The sequence below is a fragment of the Salminus brasiliensis genome, chromosome 19, assembly GCF_030463535.1.
Source record: "Salminus brasiliensis chromosome 19, fSalBra1.hap2, whole genome shotgun sequence".
Classification (NCBI taxonomy): domain Eukaryota; kingdom Metazoa; phylum Chordata; class Actinopteri; order Characiformes; family Bryconidae; genus Salminus; species Salminus brasiliensis.
In genome coordinates this window covers 11,930,416-11,945,037 of record NC_132896.1, presented here as the reverse complement: position 1 = coordinate 11,945,037, position 14,622 = coordinate 11,930,416, and the positions used below count along the sequence as shown (strand labels likewise).

The window sequence follows — 14,622 nt, the reverse complement described above, 5'->3', positions numbered from 1 at the left end:
GCTTTGACAAGCCTGATTCTGCTAATGAAATAACAATGGCTTGTCACTTGCCTTTGTTGGAGCTACAGAAAGGACACTGAGGCTGACAGTGTCTTCACAGCGACTGGCCTAAATGAAACTCCACTTCTGCTGTCTGTGCGCTTCTTTCAGTCAGAGTCAGAGGAACTGGCCTTGAGAACTTTCAAGGTGACATCAGACGGCCTCTGCAATAACCTTGTGAGATTTATAGCCTTTAATGCATTATGACTTAAAGACAGACGCAGTGGCATGAAGGAACCCACCTCTCCACGGTCCATAGGTGTATATATATATATATATATATATATATATATATATATATATATATATATATATATATATATATATATATATATGCACAGTGCGTGGATACACACTGGCTGTACTAGTCTTTAAAAAACATCCACAATTGAGAATTGATCATAATTAGCATAGCATAGCATAATTTGCATTCAATAACAGTAATAAATGGACACTGACATTTCTGGATGGACATGAATCACAGGGCCAACATCATCTCTATGTAGACATACAATTATGGACCCCACTCCACCCCACCCCACCACACAGTTATCCTTTAGGCCAATGTAAAAACAAATGCTCATACTGTGTGACTAAACAAGGCCACACAGTGTCATTAATGCCGAGCATCACTCTTTTCCCCTGAAGCCATTTCCACAATCAGGTGCTACATACACTATACATCCAAATGTTTGTGGACACCTCTTCTACTGAATGCATTCAGCTACTTTTAATTGCAGTCATTGCTGATACAGATGTGCAAATGCACACACACACACAGCTTGTCTAGTCCCTGTGGAGAAGCATTACCAATAGACTGGGACTCTCTGGAGCAGATAAACATAAAAAATATTTTTACACCAATGCCTAATACCCAATACCCAATACCCTTAGTGTAGGTAATGCCTTATTTGAATCCTGGAGCAAGTAAACAAGTGCTTTGATGATGCTGGATATCCATTTATATCCATATATCTGTGCACCAGAGGGAAACAGTAATAAAACAAATCTTTTGTTCATCATTTTGTTCTTTCTGGCAACACAGATTTTACATTTCTTATTCAAGACACAATTAAAGGTTACTGCTCAGTGCTTTCTGCCCCATAGTGTACCGACTGTCTCAAAGGTTCCTCACCTATGATAAACAATTTCAGAAACAGAGACTGAACTGGGGAAATAAGGAAGTTTATAATGAAGTCCACAGTGACTACATAAACACTGCTGTGTTTTACATAAGGAACATTCTGCATTTGTTATAGCAACACAGAAGCTATCAAGGAGTTCCAGTGGTTGACAGCTAGGCTTATCACTGAGATTGTGATCAAACTTTTGGTAAAAAGGGAACGTTATTTGGCCACGGCCACTTCTTTTGGCTTTTTACTTTCCTCTGACGTGGTAGCCACGTCCTTCTGTCTGGCTGTTTGTTTAAAGGTTTCCTTTAACACGGAGTGGATGCTATATGTACCTTCTGATTTTGCTTGAAAAGAGACTTCACCCCAAACATTTATGAGGTCTATTAACTCACTCACGGCTGTCATTCTTTGTCCATTCTCCTCTGCAGATTTATGACGAGTGGCAAGTTGGACTGACATGATTTCTGACCTGGCTGTTCAGGCTGAGTCACATTGCCATATATTGGATTTGTATCAGATTTCAATAGCATATATGAAAGTGGTTGAAACGTTTTTGTTGTTCACACTGCCACACAGATAACACCTGTCTCACATATGTTGGGACACCTGCTGTGTGAATGTAGCCTGAGATACCTTTATCTCCAATACAGGAGCTTAATTATCAGTACAAATGATGAACTATAAAGTGCAGACAAGATGACTGTAGTCTATTGTTCAAACTACTCTCAGGGAGATGTGTTATAGTTTTGATAATGATTATGAGGATGATGATGATGATGATGATGATGATGAAGATGACTAATGCTGAGAGTAATACTGGACTGGGTGTTTGGCTGGACTCACCTCCACCTGCTGGCAGATCTGGATGAGTTTAGCCATCTGGTTCTCCAATTCACTGTTCCTCTTCACCAGATTGGTCAAGTTATTCTCCAGGGTTTGCTGTTGGAAAGAGGACGACATGGCATTGAGATAAGAAGAGAATCGAGCCAACTCTCCCAAACTGCTCTACGGCAGTTTCTTCACTCTAAAAAAAATAAAGGTTCCAATATGGTTCTTGGACCATATCTCTGGTTTTAGGGGACAAAAATGGTATCAAGGCTTTATATTGTGTGCAGGTTCTTTGCATTTAAAAAATGGCTCCTACTCCAAAATCATTTTTAACCTTTATTTTGAAGAGAGTGTTTAACATTGTGAATATGTTTTGAAATGACTTCATTAAAACTGTTTATTTTGGCTTTCTAAATAATCGGTTAGTCTGGAACAGTTTCCTGCAACAGAATAAGGTGAATACAGAATACACCGTGTTCATGTCAAATCAACACGAACAACGATAATCACTGGGTCTGTGCCCACAGCTTAGACTCAAGCCCACTGGATTACATGTCAATTGTCTGGTATGGAGCAATGTTAGTACAAACCGAACACAGAGACAGACACGCAGTGCGAGTTCGTAGTTCCCACCAAATTAGATCTACACCACAAACAGTAATTATCAGTGAGGGGGAGTGGTTAGAACAGAGACGTTCCTGCAGCGGTGGGTGGGCAGGTGGGAGTGCCAGCTCCACAAGCCCTAGAATCCGCTCACAACAATCGGCCTCTGAGTAATTCTCACTAAAATAACAATAAAGGACTGCCAGAGACTTTCCGGCTGAGGTTCTTGGCGTGCCAAGTGGCAGATTGTAAAGTGTTTACAGAAAAAGGCCCACTCTCCATGTGTTATCAATGACTAATCCCAACTGAAAACTCAAATTACGAAGGAGGAAAGAGAACTCCACATGAGTTTAAAGAACCTTAATAACATGGATAAATTGAATAACAGAACACTGTGATACCGCTGGGGTGCACAATGAGGAATGACAGGCTCTGGCTGATTAAAGTAGTGCATGATAATGAAAAAAATAAAATAATTAAATAAATAAAATCACAGAAATGCGTGCGATGCGCCAGTCCAAATGAAATCAAAGTGTCTCTGCAGAGCTGCGTGAGCGTCTAACAAGGAGCTCTGCCCCAGTCAGAATGGGAGGATGAAAAAGAGGCGAACGGAGGGTGCCGGAGAGGCGGCTGGTGGTAATGACATGGGTGGAGAACACAAAGCGAGCCGGAGTATGAGGTGTTGAAAAGCACGGGGACTAGATGCTACAATCACAGCCACAATCACATCAAGGACAGCGACGACGACGACGGCGGCGGTGATACAATCGGCATTCAGAGAGGAGGTCAGAGCCTGGCTAGCCTCCTTTGTCATGGCAGCGGGCTGATCATGCATGAGGGATGCAGCATGGCCCTGTCCACCTGTCTCCAAGCCCCCACCACACACCCCTCCCCAACCCTTCTACACCCTCCACCCCCTCACCCCCCCAGCACAGAGAAGGGAAAAGGCAGCCTGTGACTCACCGCGGCGCTTGTCTTTGATGCCTCCATAACCGCTTCAGATAGTCTGCCAGGGCTCACTTGAAAAGCCTATGAACACACACACATACACACAGCCTTACTGGGGTAGCCCGCTAATCTGGTAGAGGCTGGATGTCCCTGCTCTGTTGCTTCCTTCTCTCTCTCTTTCTCTCAGTCCCTCGCTCTCGGCCTCTTCTCTCTGAGCGGGACACCTGGGCAGCAGGTAAGGCGCGTATGGCGGCTGCCTGTGGTGTGCGCGTGTGCCGACGCGGGCTTTGCTGGATTCCGCGGATGGTTGCGTCAGGCGCACGGGTTTGAAATTCCGAGTGGCTGGGCCGAGGACAGATGGGGGTCATTAATTAAAGACTGAACGAGAAAGGGGGATGATTTATACATCAAACTCGGAGCAGTGGCTCCCGGGAGAAAACAGACAGGAAGCAAGCTGCCAGGAGCGCCGGAGCTGGAAAAGACAAGGAGGCGCAGGGTCCAGTTGGAGTGGGGGAGGAGGGAGTAAAAGTGGGCAATATGACAAAAAATATAACATCATAATAAGCGAAGGAATTTTGGGGATTTTGGAGAGGCCGCCGTTATTCCGCAGCTTATTCTTCTCTAAGCCATTTTGACTCGAAGGAGAGATATCCCTGTCCCCTGTGCCCATAACACGGCCACAGCATCTGAGCGTTTAGTCCACCTCGGCCTTCCAGGAGTCCTCTGGCCTTTTTCATCCTCAGTCATGGCGGCCTCAGTACTTTCTAAGTGTTTGGAATGGGTTCCACGGCATTGGAAAAGTGCTTTGTGGCATAATGTGGCATCATTTATCCCCATCTTCATGTTGCCCATTGCTATACGGCAGGGAAGAGAAGCAAATAGAGCAACAAAGCTAGAGTGTGGTAGAAAGAATGAAGTGAGAAAGTGGTAGAGAAAGCGAGAGAGAGAGAGAGAGAGAGAGAGAAAGAGAGAAACAGCTCCCACAGGAGTGAAGTGGCGCTGCGGTGCCCTTACTCCTCTAGGTCTGCAGGGCCGGTCAGAAATGCACTCATTAAAGCAGACACCAGACTTCAAAGCCTCAGCTCCAGCCATGCAAGAGCAGCCAGCGCACTAAGGGACACAGAGACAGACTGAGACAGAGAGCGCGAGAGCGGATAGAGAGAAAGAGAGAGAGGAATATACTGCGGGACAGAGAGCAGAGCAACGAATAAAAAGGGCAAAGAGGAAAAAAGAAAAGTTTCGGAATGGCTGAAAGTGGTGGGGTGGGGGCACTGGAGTGAGGGTACTTCACCATGAGAGGCACCCATACAGAAGCAGAGCTGAGAGTAATGATGATGATGATGATGAGCGAGAGAGATCAGAGAGGGGGCAGAGAGAAAGGGAATGCGAGAGGAGGAAAAGGGGGGGGGGGGGTGAGGGCAAGGGGAGAGAGAGTGAGTGAGAGAGAGAGATACAGTGCTGTGGATAAGTATCTTCCCAAGAAATTTTGGGATAATAGGCTGTGGACTGATGAGTCCCATTATATCTGGCGTAAAGCTAACTCTGCACTCCACCATAAGAACGTCGTACCAGCAGTCAAACATGGTGGAGGTAGTGTGATGGTCTGGGGCTGCTTCGCTTCTGCAGGACCTGGAAGACTTATCATAAATGATGGAACCATGAATTCTGATCTGTGTCAGAAAATCCTGATGTATGATTTCTGTCTGTCAGTCTGTGGGAAAAGCGCAGAAATAGATGGACCTGGCAGATCAGTTCACAGCACTGTAAAGAGAGCAGGACAAAAGGGGAAGCTCTTGTATGCTGGAAGGCTACAGCAAGCTAGCCCTTTCTAAAGGAGAACAGCAGCACCGTGGGATCATCATCACCCGCCCATCACCCTGCATTATCTCCCCCTCATGCATGTGACATCCTGGCAGATGCTCTAGGGTTTCTTCTCTAAGCCATTTTGCCTCGAAGGAGAGACACTGCTGACCCCGTAACACGGTCGCAGCATCCGAGCGCTCAGTCCACCTCGGTCCTCCAGGAGTCCTCTGGCCTTTCTCATCCTCAATCACAACTGCCCCATGACCTCTAAGTGCTAACTGTCCAGAAGATTCAAAATGCACATTAGCATTTGTTCTGGAGAGAAGACATTTGTCCCCAGATGTAAAAAATGAAAAAAAAAAAAAAAAAAAAAAGAAACCCCAGAAATTCAGGCTGGCTTTGGTGATTCGCAGAGCTGCAGTTCGGGAGTGTTTATGCTGTAATGGGTCGGTATAATATTCCTTACACTTTTGCCATCAGAACAACAACAAATCATGAAAAAGAGCCGAGTCCCGGGGCGCGAAAGCTCAGGCTTCAAAGTGGGTGCCTTTAATTATTCCGACATCGCTCTCCCAATGCGAGAGCGGATGGTGCAACAAAAAACAAAAAACAGACAGAAAACAACATCGCTTCACACACTGTGTTAACAAGAAGCCTTTTAAGAGCATGGACATGTCAGGAGCCAGAGCCTGCTGGGAGAGAGAGACTCAGAGCAGGATAGTATTCCACACTCACATAAACACTTGCCCTAATGGGCAGCCACTACTGCTTTGTGCTAGTATCTGGATCCTAATTAAAGACAGATTCCTTTACTTCTGTCTACATTAGCCCTGTCCGAGGCTTGTATACAGAGCGTCTCAAAGCCCTTTGAGTATCGGCAAGAACCTAGAAAGAAAATGAGGCATTTCAAAATGTCTATCCTGTACATGGCCAAAATAGCCCCAGCTTACTGATGATGATGATGTCACGCCCTGAAAACAGGTGGGAAAAAGAACAAAGCCCACCACACTTGCGAGTTCAGCAACATGCTGAGTTCAATTAAAGGATAAACCTGGATGAGTCAGTCTACTAAATGTCTGAAAACACTCCCTCGACCCTGTGCTCTCAGATATGAGGCATAATCCTCTAAACGTGTGTGAATTGAGCATTAGTGAGCTGGAACAAGGCCTGTTCTGAGATGTTTGGCTTGCTAGCTCACTTATCTAGGCCTAGATAGCTGTCTGCGAGTCCAAACACGGCAGAACCGGAAGAAGTCTCATTCTGCCTTTCTGTTCCTCCCAACACCAACACACCAACACACAACACTTGTGTGGGTAGCTTAGTAGTTAGTCAGCAGCAGTTCCACTGAGCGTTCAGATACTACAGATACTAGATAAGCAAAAAAAAAAAAAACAACAAAAAAAAAAAACCTTAATAAGCAACATTCGTAATTGAATTGTGAGACTGATGCTTTAACATTTATGAAATTATTAATTTAAAATGATGCACAGTATGTGAGCCTGTGAGCAAACTGAACTCGGAACTTTACTGAGTCACGTAAACCATAGAACAATCTGCACTACTTACTTTATCTACACATATATGTCTATAGCATATATTATGGTATATTACGAATATTTTGAGACAATATATCGGTATGACAAAGTCCATGCTCCCCTACCCTAATGTTAACTATTCATTAAAAATCCATACTTTGTTTTTGAGAATCGATACAGTACTGCAGAACATGCTAATGTGATATTTTGATATATCGAAATTTGATATATCAAGATACCCCCACTTTCGTCTCACCCCCTCATGATCTCGCTTTGCCAGACACCGTGATCAGATCTGACGTTGTGCCACACAGAGCAGAATAAATGATATGTCAGTAAGTCATAAACTGCCACCGAGACTCTTCACAGCTTTTCTAAAGCAATATGACAGGTCAGGTAGGGCAGGAGTCCTCCAAAAGCTCAGCGTTATGCTCTCTCCTGAAGCAGCTGAGAACGAACGCGCTCACGGCAGAGCCTGCCACAGTGCATGAAAGCCGCTAGCATGGGGACGACATGCAAAGAACATCCAGCTATCCAGCAGTGTGCAAGCAGCTTGAAGGTTAAAAAGACAAGTGTCAGGAGAATTCGTCTCTCTCTTTCTCTGTCTCTGTCTCTGTCTCGCGCTCATTCTCTCTGTCTGTCTCTGGTTGGTTCTTCCTCCTGAGAAGGAGAAATCCCTTCAGGGAGAGCTTGTGGTTCCTGCAAAACAACTGAAACGAGAGAAATCTGCTCGTGCTAATTAAAGGACATCGAGGGGGAGAGGAGCTGCTCGATAGATATAGCTAAAAATATTGCTCCATTAGAAGGCAATCATTATCCATCACAAAGCACACTTAACATCTGGTGGAGAGCTACTCCACAGAGTGCAGAATTTCAGTCTCATCTTCTTGCTGTTTTTTTTCGCCCTTAGAAGTCATATTATAATTTAAGATGAATTATTTAACGTTCCAGTCAATTTGAACATCTCTACTGATCACGTCTTGAGGCTCCCAAGCTTTAATAATAACACATAACAAACAAATTAATAATAATAAAAAAAATGCAAGGCCTGAAAATTAAGATTAAACAATAATTTAACAGAAAATGGCCTTTGTGTTTTTGATCACTTCGAGCAACACAAGTGTGTTCCTTTTTGTTTTGACAATGAACTCAATTTGCCTTTAGTTTTAAAACTGTGCTTTTCGTGTACTCTTTTAATTAATAAACTCTTTTTTTAAATAATTTCTTTCCTTTACATACATGATAGCAACACCAAACAGGACGGATCCCAATCTCTTCAATGTCTCTGAAGAAAAAACTCAACGTTTCTTCATTTAATTTCATCACTTATTTACTAATTTTTACAGTGGCATGCAAAAGTCTAGGCACCCCTGGTGAAAATAGCTCTTTCTGTGAATAGTTACACGAGTAAAAGATGATCTGATTTTGATGATGACACTTTTCTTAAAATGTTGAAATCAAGATCCCTCCTTTTTTTAAAGTCTATTATGGTTTTCACAATAACAAAAAAGGCTGAAACACCCCAAAGCAAAAGTCCGGACACTCTGCATGATCAGTACTTAGTAACAACTTTGGCAAGTATCACAGCTTGCTAAAGCTTCTTATAGCCAGCTGGGGGATTTGTGCTCATTCCTCCCAGCCAAAGGCTTCTAGTTCTGGAAGATTTCTGAGCCATTTTGCATGCACTGTTCTTTAACCAACTCTACACAAATGTCTGCTGATTGTGTTGGGGGACTGTGAGGGCCACGGAATAGAGGCATAGTTTGTGCCTCTTGGGGTAGTCCATTGTGGATTTTGAGATGTGTTGGGATCATTATCCTGCTGCAGAAGCAATCTTCTTTTCATCACTTTTACAGATGGTGTGAAGCTTGCTTCCAGAATTTGATGATATTTAATAGAATCCTGTGTCACTGGCTGCAACACAAGCCCAATGCATGATCCCATGATAAACAGTTGGAGAGGTATGCTTTTGCATGGTGCTCCTTTCTTTCCTTTTCACTCTAAAACAGTACAAAATAATGTAAATATGCACTAATCTTGCTTAAAATCTTTAAAAAGAATGTTTCATCTTTAACTATGCCTATTACTGCAAAACTAAAGAAGCAAACCTAAAACACATCAAGCTTGTCTTGGTTCATCAGCTATGTTTAATGAGAGATGTGCAAAGTAGATTTTTCAGTGAACCACTACTTTAAGGGTACCCCTACCTTTCTACGTTGCACACACTGCCAAGCCTCTTTACTTCAGTGATCTCTGGCAGTACTCAGGCAGGGATGTAAAAAAAAAAAAAAAGCAAGCAGATCCTCCCCTCCACTTTGGCACTTACTGAACACATGGCTATATAAGTGGGAGACTGTGAAGAAAGGTGAGTGCTACTGTGAGCTTTTCTCTGTGCCTCTACTGATCCCTCCATTAGCCTACACTGGTTGTGATCTAAAATGGAAACGTATCTGATGGCTTAGACTGGCAGTCAGACAGACAGGACGCCCTTCTAATGAGGCTATTATCTCCTAACGTGGTGCCTCCCGGGCTGGTATTGGCACGGGCAGGGGAGCGGGGACACGTGCCCTCAGCATGCGGGTTCCCGCTACTGGCCAGTAAAGAGAGTGAGCAAATACAGTGAGTAGCCATACAAACAAAGCAAGGCAGGACTCAAACAGAGCAGGACACGCAGGATTTGATATGAATCAGAAGGGAGACACAATCAAAGCCAAGAATAGAGGTCTCAAAAGGATTATTAGTATAATACAGTGAAATGTTCCCTGTGCCACTGGCTGCAACACAAACCCAAAGCATGATTAGCCCACCCCCAATGCTTAACAGTTGGAGAGGTATGCTTTCTTTTCTTCCTTGTAAAATTGTATATAAAAATAAAAATAATATACTACTCTTGCTTAAAATGTTGAAAATGTAGGACTGATCTTCATCTTCGACTCTTCCTTTTAGAGATCAGTTAATCTTTTAGCACTTAAGAATTCACAGTAACAGAAATTGCCTTGAATATATTTATATTTAGTCCATATACTGAGCTAAAACACAATAAATATGCCACAACAAGCCCTATTTTCGGCCTTGCAGTCTCCACTACCTGAACCTGAACCCCTCAAGCATTCAGTGATCACTGTTGTAAGATGATCATCGTCCCACCATCTTTCTCGTCAGACAGCATAACAAATGGTTTATTCAGAAAATTAATTAGCGGAAATGAGCCCGGGCTCTTCTGCCAATGAGTTAAGTGGCATCAATTTGGACAGGCATGGAAATATCTAAAGGAGTGACTCACATGGCTTGTCTGGGAAATGGCTTTACATTTCATTTTGTGTAACACAATTAGCTCCTGCTGAATTCGCCCGGATTCGAATGACATGGTGATTCGCTTCTCCCTGCAGAGGCAAAGCTCGCCAGTACCTCAGATGAATCACCCACCCTAAGTCTGGCCCTGGGGTCCAAGCTTCTTCTTCTGTTTTTTTTTTTTTTTTTTTTTACGGCAGATGAGACGCTTTGGATGAATCGCATGTGAAAACGCTGGGTTAAATGACGGAGGGCCTGAAGCCCAAACATTGGGATTTGGCCTGCCACAGGCAGGTGTGTGTGGCTTATGTCCCCACCCTGGAATGCTGGGGTTTGCTGTTCTCAAAGTTTCATCCAGCCAGCGGTGTGAAGTGAGGGTGAGAACGAGGGTGGAGGTAGAGAACGATGAGCAAGCTCTCATCGTTGCGCTGACAGCATGAGTTACGACGCTGGCGAGTAGGAATGTGCAACAGAAAACGATTGTGCTTCGGGAGAAAGCTCATTATAATGGGAGGTTTTATGGTTTGTTGTTTTAGTAGACAAGGCAGTCCTTTGAGATATCGAAGTTGCAGTAAATCATTTGACAGAGCTTAGCATGACAACGGAATGAATTATTAAAGTTGTGGAAATTTAGATCCTGTTGCGACGATACTGCGCTGTTTTGGCCTAGTTTTCTTGTGGTAAATCACAACACTTCTGGTGTCCACTGAATGTCAGATACTACTTATGGCTAGAGATGGACCTATCAGTGTTTTTTGGGTCGATACCAATCGCCAATCGTCTTCCTTCCGTGGGTAGGGCTGGAAGCCACATTAACCTTTCCAGGCAAACTTGGTAATGCATCATTGTGCAGGGCTTTTGTGATGCTCTCTACTTTCACTCTCAAGATAAAATGGACTTAATTTGTTTGGAATCAACCACATTTAAAACGCTGTCAAACTCCGAGCGCCACCTGCGAGAATGTGTGAATTCCTGTTTACAACTGCACTGCTTCAAGTGGTGGAGCTTAGCTGTCTTTGCTAACTCTGCAGTGTCCATTACTCACTGCACTGGGCTGAGCCTCTTTTAAGAGGGGTAACTGGTTAACGCTGTTAAAAGTCTTTACCCCACGAAGTACAGTACAGACCTGGTAAAAAAACATCAGACTGGCAATATTCTATCAACACTGGCTTCAATATGTTCTTGCAATATGTTTTGGGTCCATATTGGTTAAACTGCAGCATCCTGCGACCTTATGCAACACTACAGAAACCCGCAAAATATGAATCATATGATCTGACCAGTTCTCAGGATCTGTAAAATTATCGGCTAATCGCAAGCTGCAATTTTTGGACTGAACATCAGCCGATGCTTATACGTACCCGATCAATCCTTACATCTCTACTTACAGCTATCATACAAGCAACACACAACCTGCATGAACCTTGAATCAGAGGTGAGAGGCAGATTTTAGTCTATCTTTGAAGTCACATCATCATCATGCAAAAACCTTGTGTCTCCAAAAAAAAACTTCACAGGAAAAAAGTGGTAGTCAATGTTAAAGGTCATTCTGAAGCATTTCCATTGGTCAATTTATCATGATGTTTGGACACAATGTAAAACTGACAGATTCAAATTAATAATAAAAAAAAACCTGCAAAAATGGAGATGCTAGATTTTAACGTGACAGCGACGATCTCATCTCCCCGAGGTAAGTAAGGCAGTTCTCTAGCATTCATATTTAAAATAAGTGAAAGTAGATTCTCGCTCATGCTGGAGAAGCCTTGCATTGAGCTGCATCCTTCACACAGACAAATTTCCAAACCTCAAATCTGCAAATCCGCTATGAGCCCAGTTAGACTAGCAGAACTCTCGGCTGTAAGACGGCAGCCCAACGGAGACGCTCATTTTCACGGGGAAGCACGTGGCCTGCCATGTGCCAGGACTTGCCATTTGAAGCCTTGTTGAGGATGATGAGTGAGTCAGCCTGTCGTCCTGGATCAAGGGTCCCTGCTGCCCCTTCCTTTATTCCATCCGTCCCTCTCCTACTCCACCTCCTCATCCCCCTATTCTTGGACAGAGCAAAACTAGAGAAGAGGGGCCTACTGCTGACAGAGGCTTCACTGAGAGCCATCAGAGAGCCATCACAAATGCCAGCAGTGTTGCAACATTTCCCTGACCATAATTCACTTGAAGTGCTTGAACCTCTCCATTCTTCGAACCTAAAGCCAGGCTATGTATTTTTAAAGGCAGGCTGTGCCTGGTCTCTGGACTTGAAGATAAGGCTGGTAACTAGCGTGGACCCTCTTCACTGCCAGCCCCCTTCACAAGAGACAAAACCGGCTCGCTGGCATGCCGTGTAAACATGTTTTGAATGGGGGATGAAACGGTATGCTGACGGCAAGACTGACAAGGGCTGTTTTCTTGGAGGGTTCACAGCAAAGACATGGCCTAGTTCTTGAGCCACAGGAGACCGAGGCGGGTGTTTTGAGATTCGCAACAAGGCAGAGTATAATCTGGCGGCGGCAGACAGAGGAGCTACTCTGCTCTCTACACTTCATCTCGGTCCCTAATTGTCTACATAAAAGAGAAGTGTTTTTTTTTACAACAACAATCTGGATGATAGTTTAGGAAATACAGAGATTTTACTGAAGTTCTGTCAGAGTTGCGAGATTTAACTTCCTGTCCGGTAACAGTGGTACGCTGCAAAACACACTAGTGCCCAGAATGGGCCCAGAGTCAGGCGATGCATCACGCCACAATAAGTGTCTCTTATACAGGAAGACTGGGAAACTCTTGAGCCAGAAAGTGCAGACAGAGCTGTGTCAGTGATACGTTAGCATTCCGAGTCCAGCAGTCAATAGGGTGAGAAAACAGCTTCATTAGCCGCAAAGCAGCTTTGGTCTCAGTGAATGCATGTGGACCAACAGTCAGGGGATAAGCCCATTTAATCCACGCAAGCGGTAACGGATACTGAGTGACAGGGACTCAGGTTTGCACGGGGCGCTGTTACACCTCTGGGACTGGAGTGATGGGTGACAGGCGGATGAAGGGTGGACTGTGGGGAAAGGTGCAGACGTCGCAGGTAAGGATGCTCTGAGATTGCGAAGAATTGAAGACTGGCTGAGTGTGGTACGCCGGCTTCTACCACACTCAGATGATAAAACCCACTAATCTGGCCAATAAGAAACCTGCAATGACTTGGATAGCATGGATTTATGATATCTTCACCAGCAAAATAAACTGTTTTAACACAAAATGTCTCAATACCACGAAATTGCACATGTTACTACTTACAACAGTGTATACACTCCCCCATTCTAATTTATTGAAACATTCATTGGACACTTAAGGTGGACCTGTAAAAAGGTCCACTTATCTTACAGGTCTATCATATAGGTATACAATGCACTTGCACAGTGGTGTTACTGGGATTTTTTTTTTTTACTGGGAAGTCAGTATGACTGCTAGATTGAGAGAGGTCCAACACCAAAATCTTCAGGTCACTGGCGAGGTCAGAAAAGAATATACTTATGAGCTAGTGGAATGACTAACCATCTATAATGCTATGTTTACCTTATGGGAGTGTACAGTCGAGCAAAAATTTAATATTTCAAGGTTTTTAAAAGGAACATCAATGGAAAATTCTGCCACCGATAGTTGTGCATTACCATCTTAGGTCAATGTGATGTTCCCTCAAGACCTCAGTTGAAGTCCAGGCGTACCCGCATGTAAAACAAAGCACTGCCTTACTGGAACGCTAATGTCATCACCACAGCAGCCTTTACAGAGCTGACCATTGTTGGTCATTTTCTGCTAATGACATTTGTCCAACATCAACAGTAAATGCAACATTAGAAATAGTTCACCAGCAAATGAGGCCCTACAAGGACAGTTGTTTCTAAGAAAAGGCCAATGTGTAAACATCCATTATGCTGCCTATCTGCTTCTGGTTTGTCTAGGTATGCCCGTTCTAGCTGGCCACTGTTTTTTCGATCCTTTCCTTTCCTTTTTTATTGTTATGGAGAAAATAAATATAATTAACAACAACAGCAGCCAACATCGTCCACTGGAGCAATAAGCAGCCAATAAAAAGATACTTTCCGCGTTGTGAGCGCCCATCATCTCTCTTCAGAGAGCTAGCGGCGAGGGAGGCACGGCTAAACCCTGATCCTGATCCTGCATGCCCCTGTGCCGGAAATAAAAAGACTTTTGCGCGAGCACATTGTAATGCAGGATGTGTAATTATGTTGACAGCGCAAACTATTTTTACCTCCTCTGGGTCCTAATCTCACAGAGTAATTAGTGTGCATGGCGGAGGGCTTAGCGTTAGCGTAGCATATAAACAGGAGGTATGACGGGGGGATAAGGCCGCACGCTGAGACAGTCTTCATCCTGGCAGCTCCTGGGAGCCACTGGCTCTCTCTGTCACCAGCTTTATAACACAGCCGAGAGGTGACGCG

General features: G+C 44.0%; 1 protein-coding gene across 4 annotated transcripts in view; it reads right to left on the bottom strand.

The window, feature by feature from the left end:
• Window positions 1–14,622, bottom strand: part of mid2 (midline 2) — a 153,610-nt gene that overhangs the window by 34,420 nt on the left and 104,568 nt on the right. For 3 of the 4 annotated variants that reach the window (XM_072663615.1, XM_072663613.1, XM_072663614.1), the window contains exons 3-4: window positions 3,567–3,632; window positions 2,016–2,111 (exon numbers count right to left, since the gene is read on the bottom strand). In XM_072663615.1, coding sequence (XP_072519716.1) covers window positions 2,016–2,111; window positions 3,567–3,632 — 162 coding nt within the window. The remainder of the gene's footprint in view (window positions 1–2,015; window positions 2,112–3,566; window positions 3,633–14,622) is intronic. The other variant, XM_072663616.1, reaches the window with a different exon arrangement.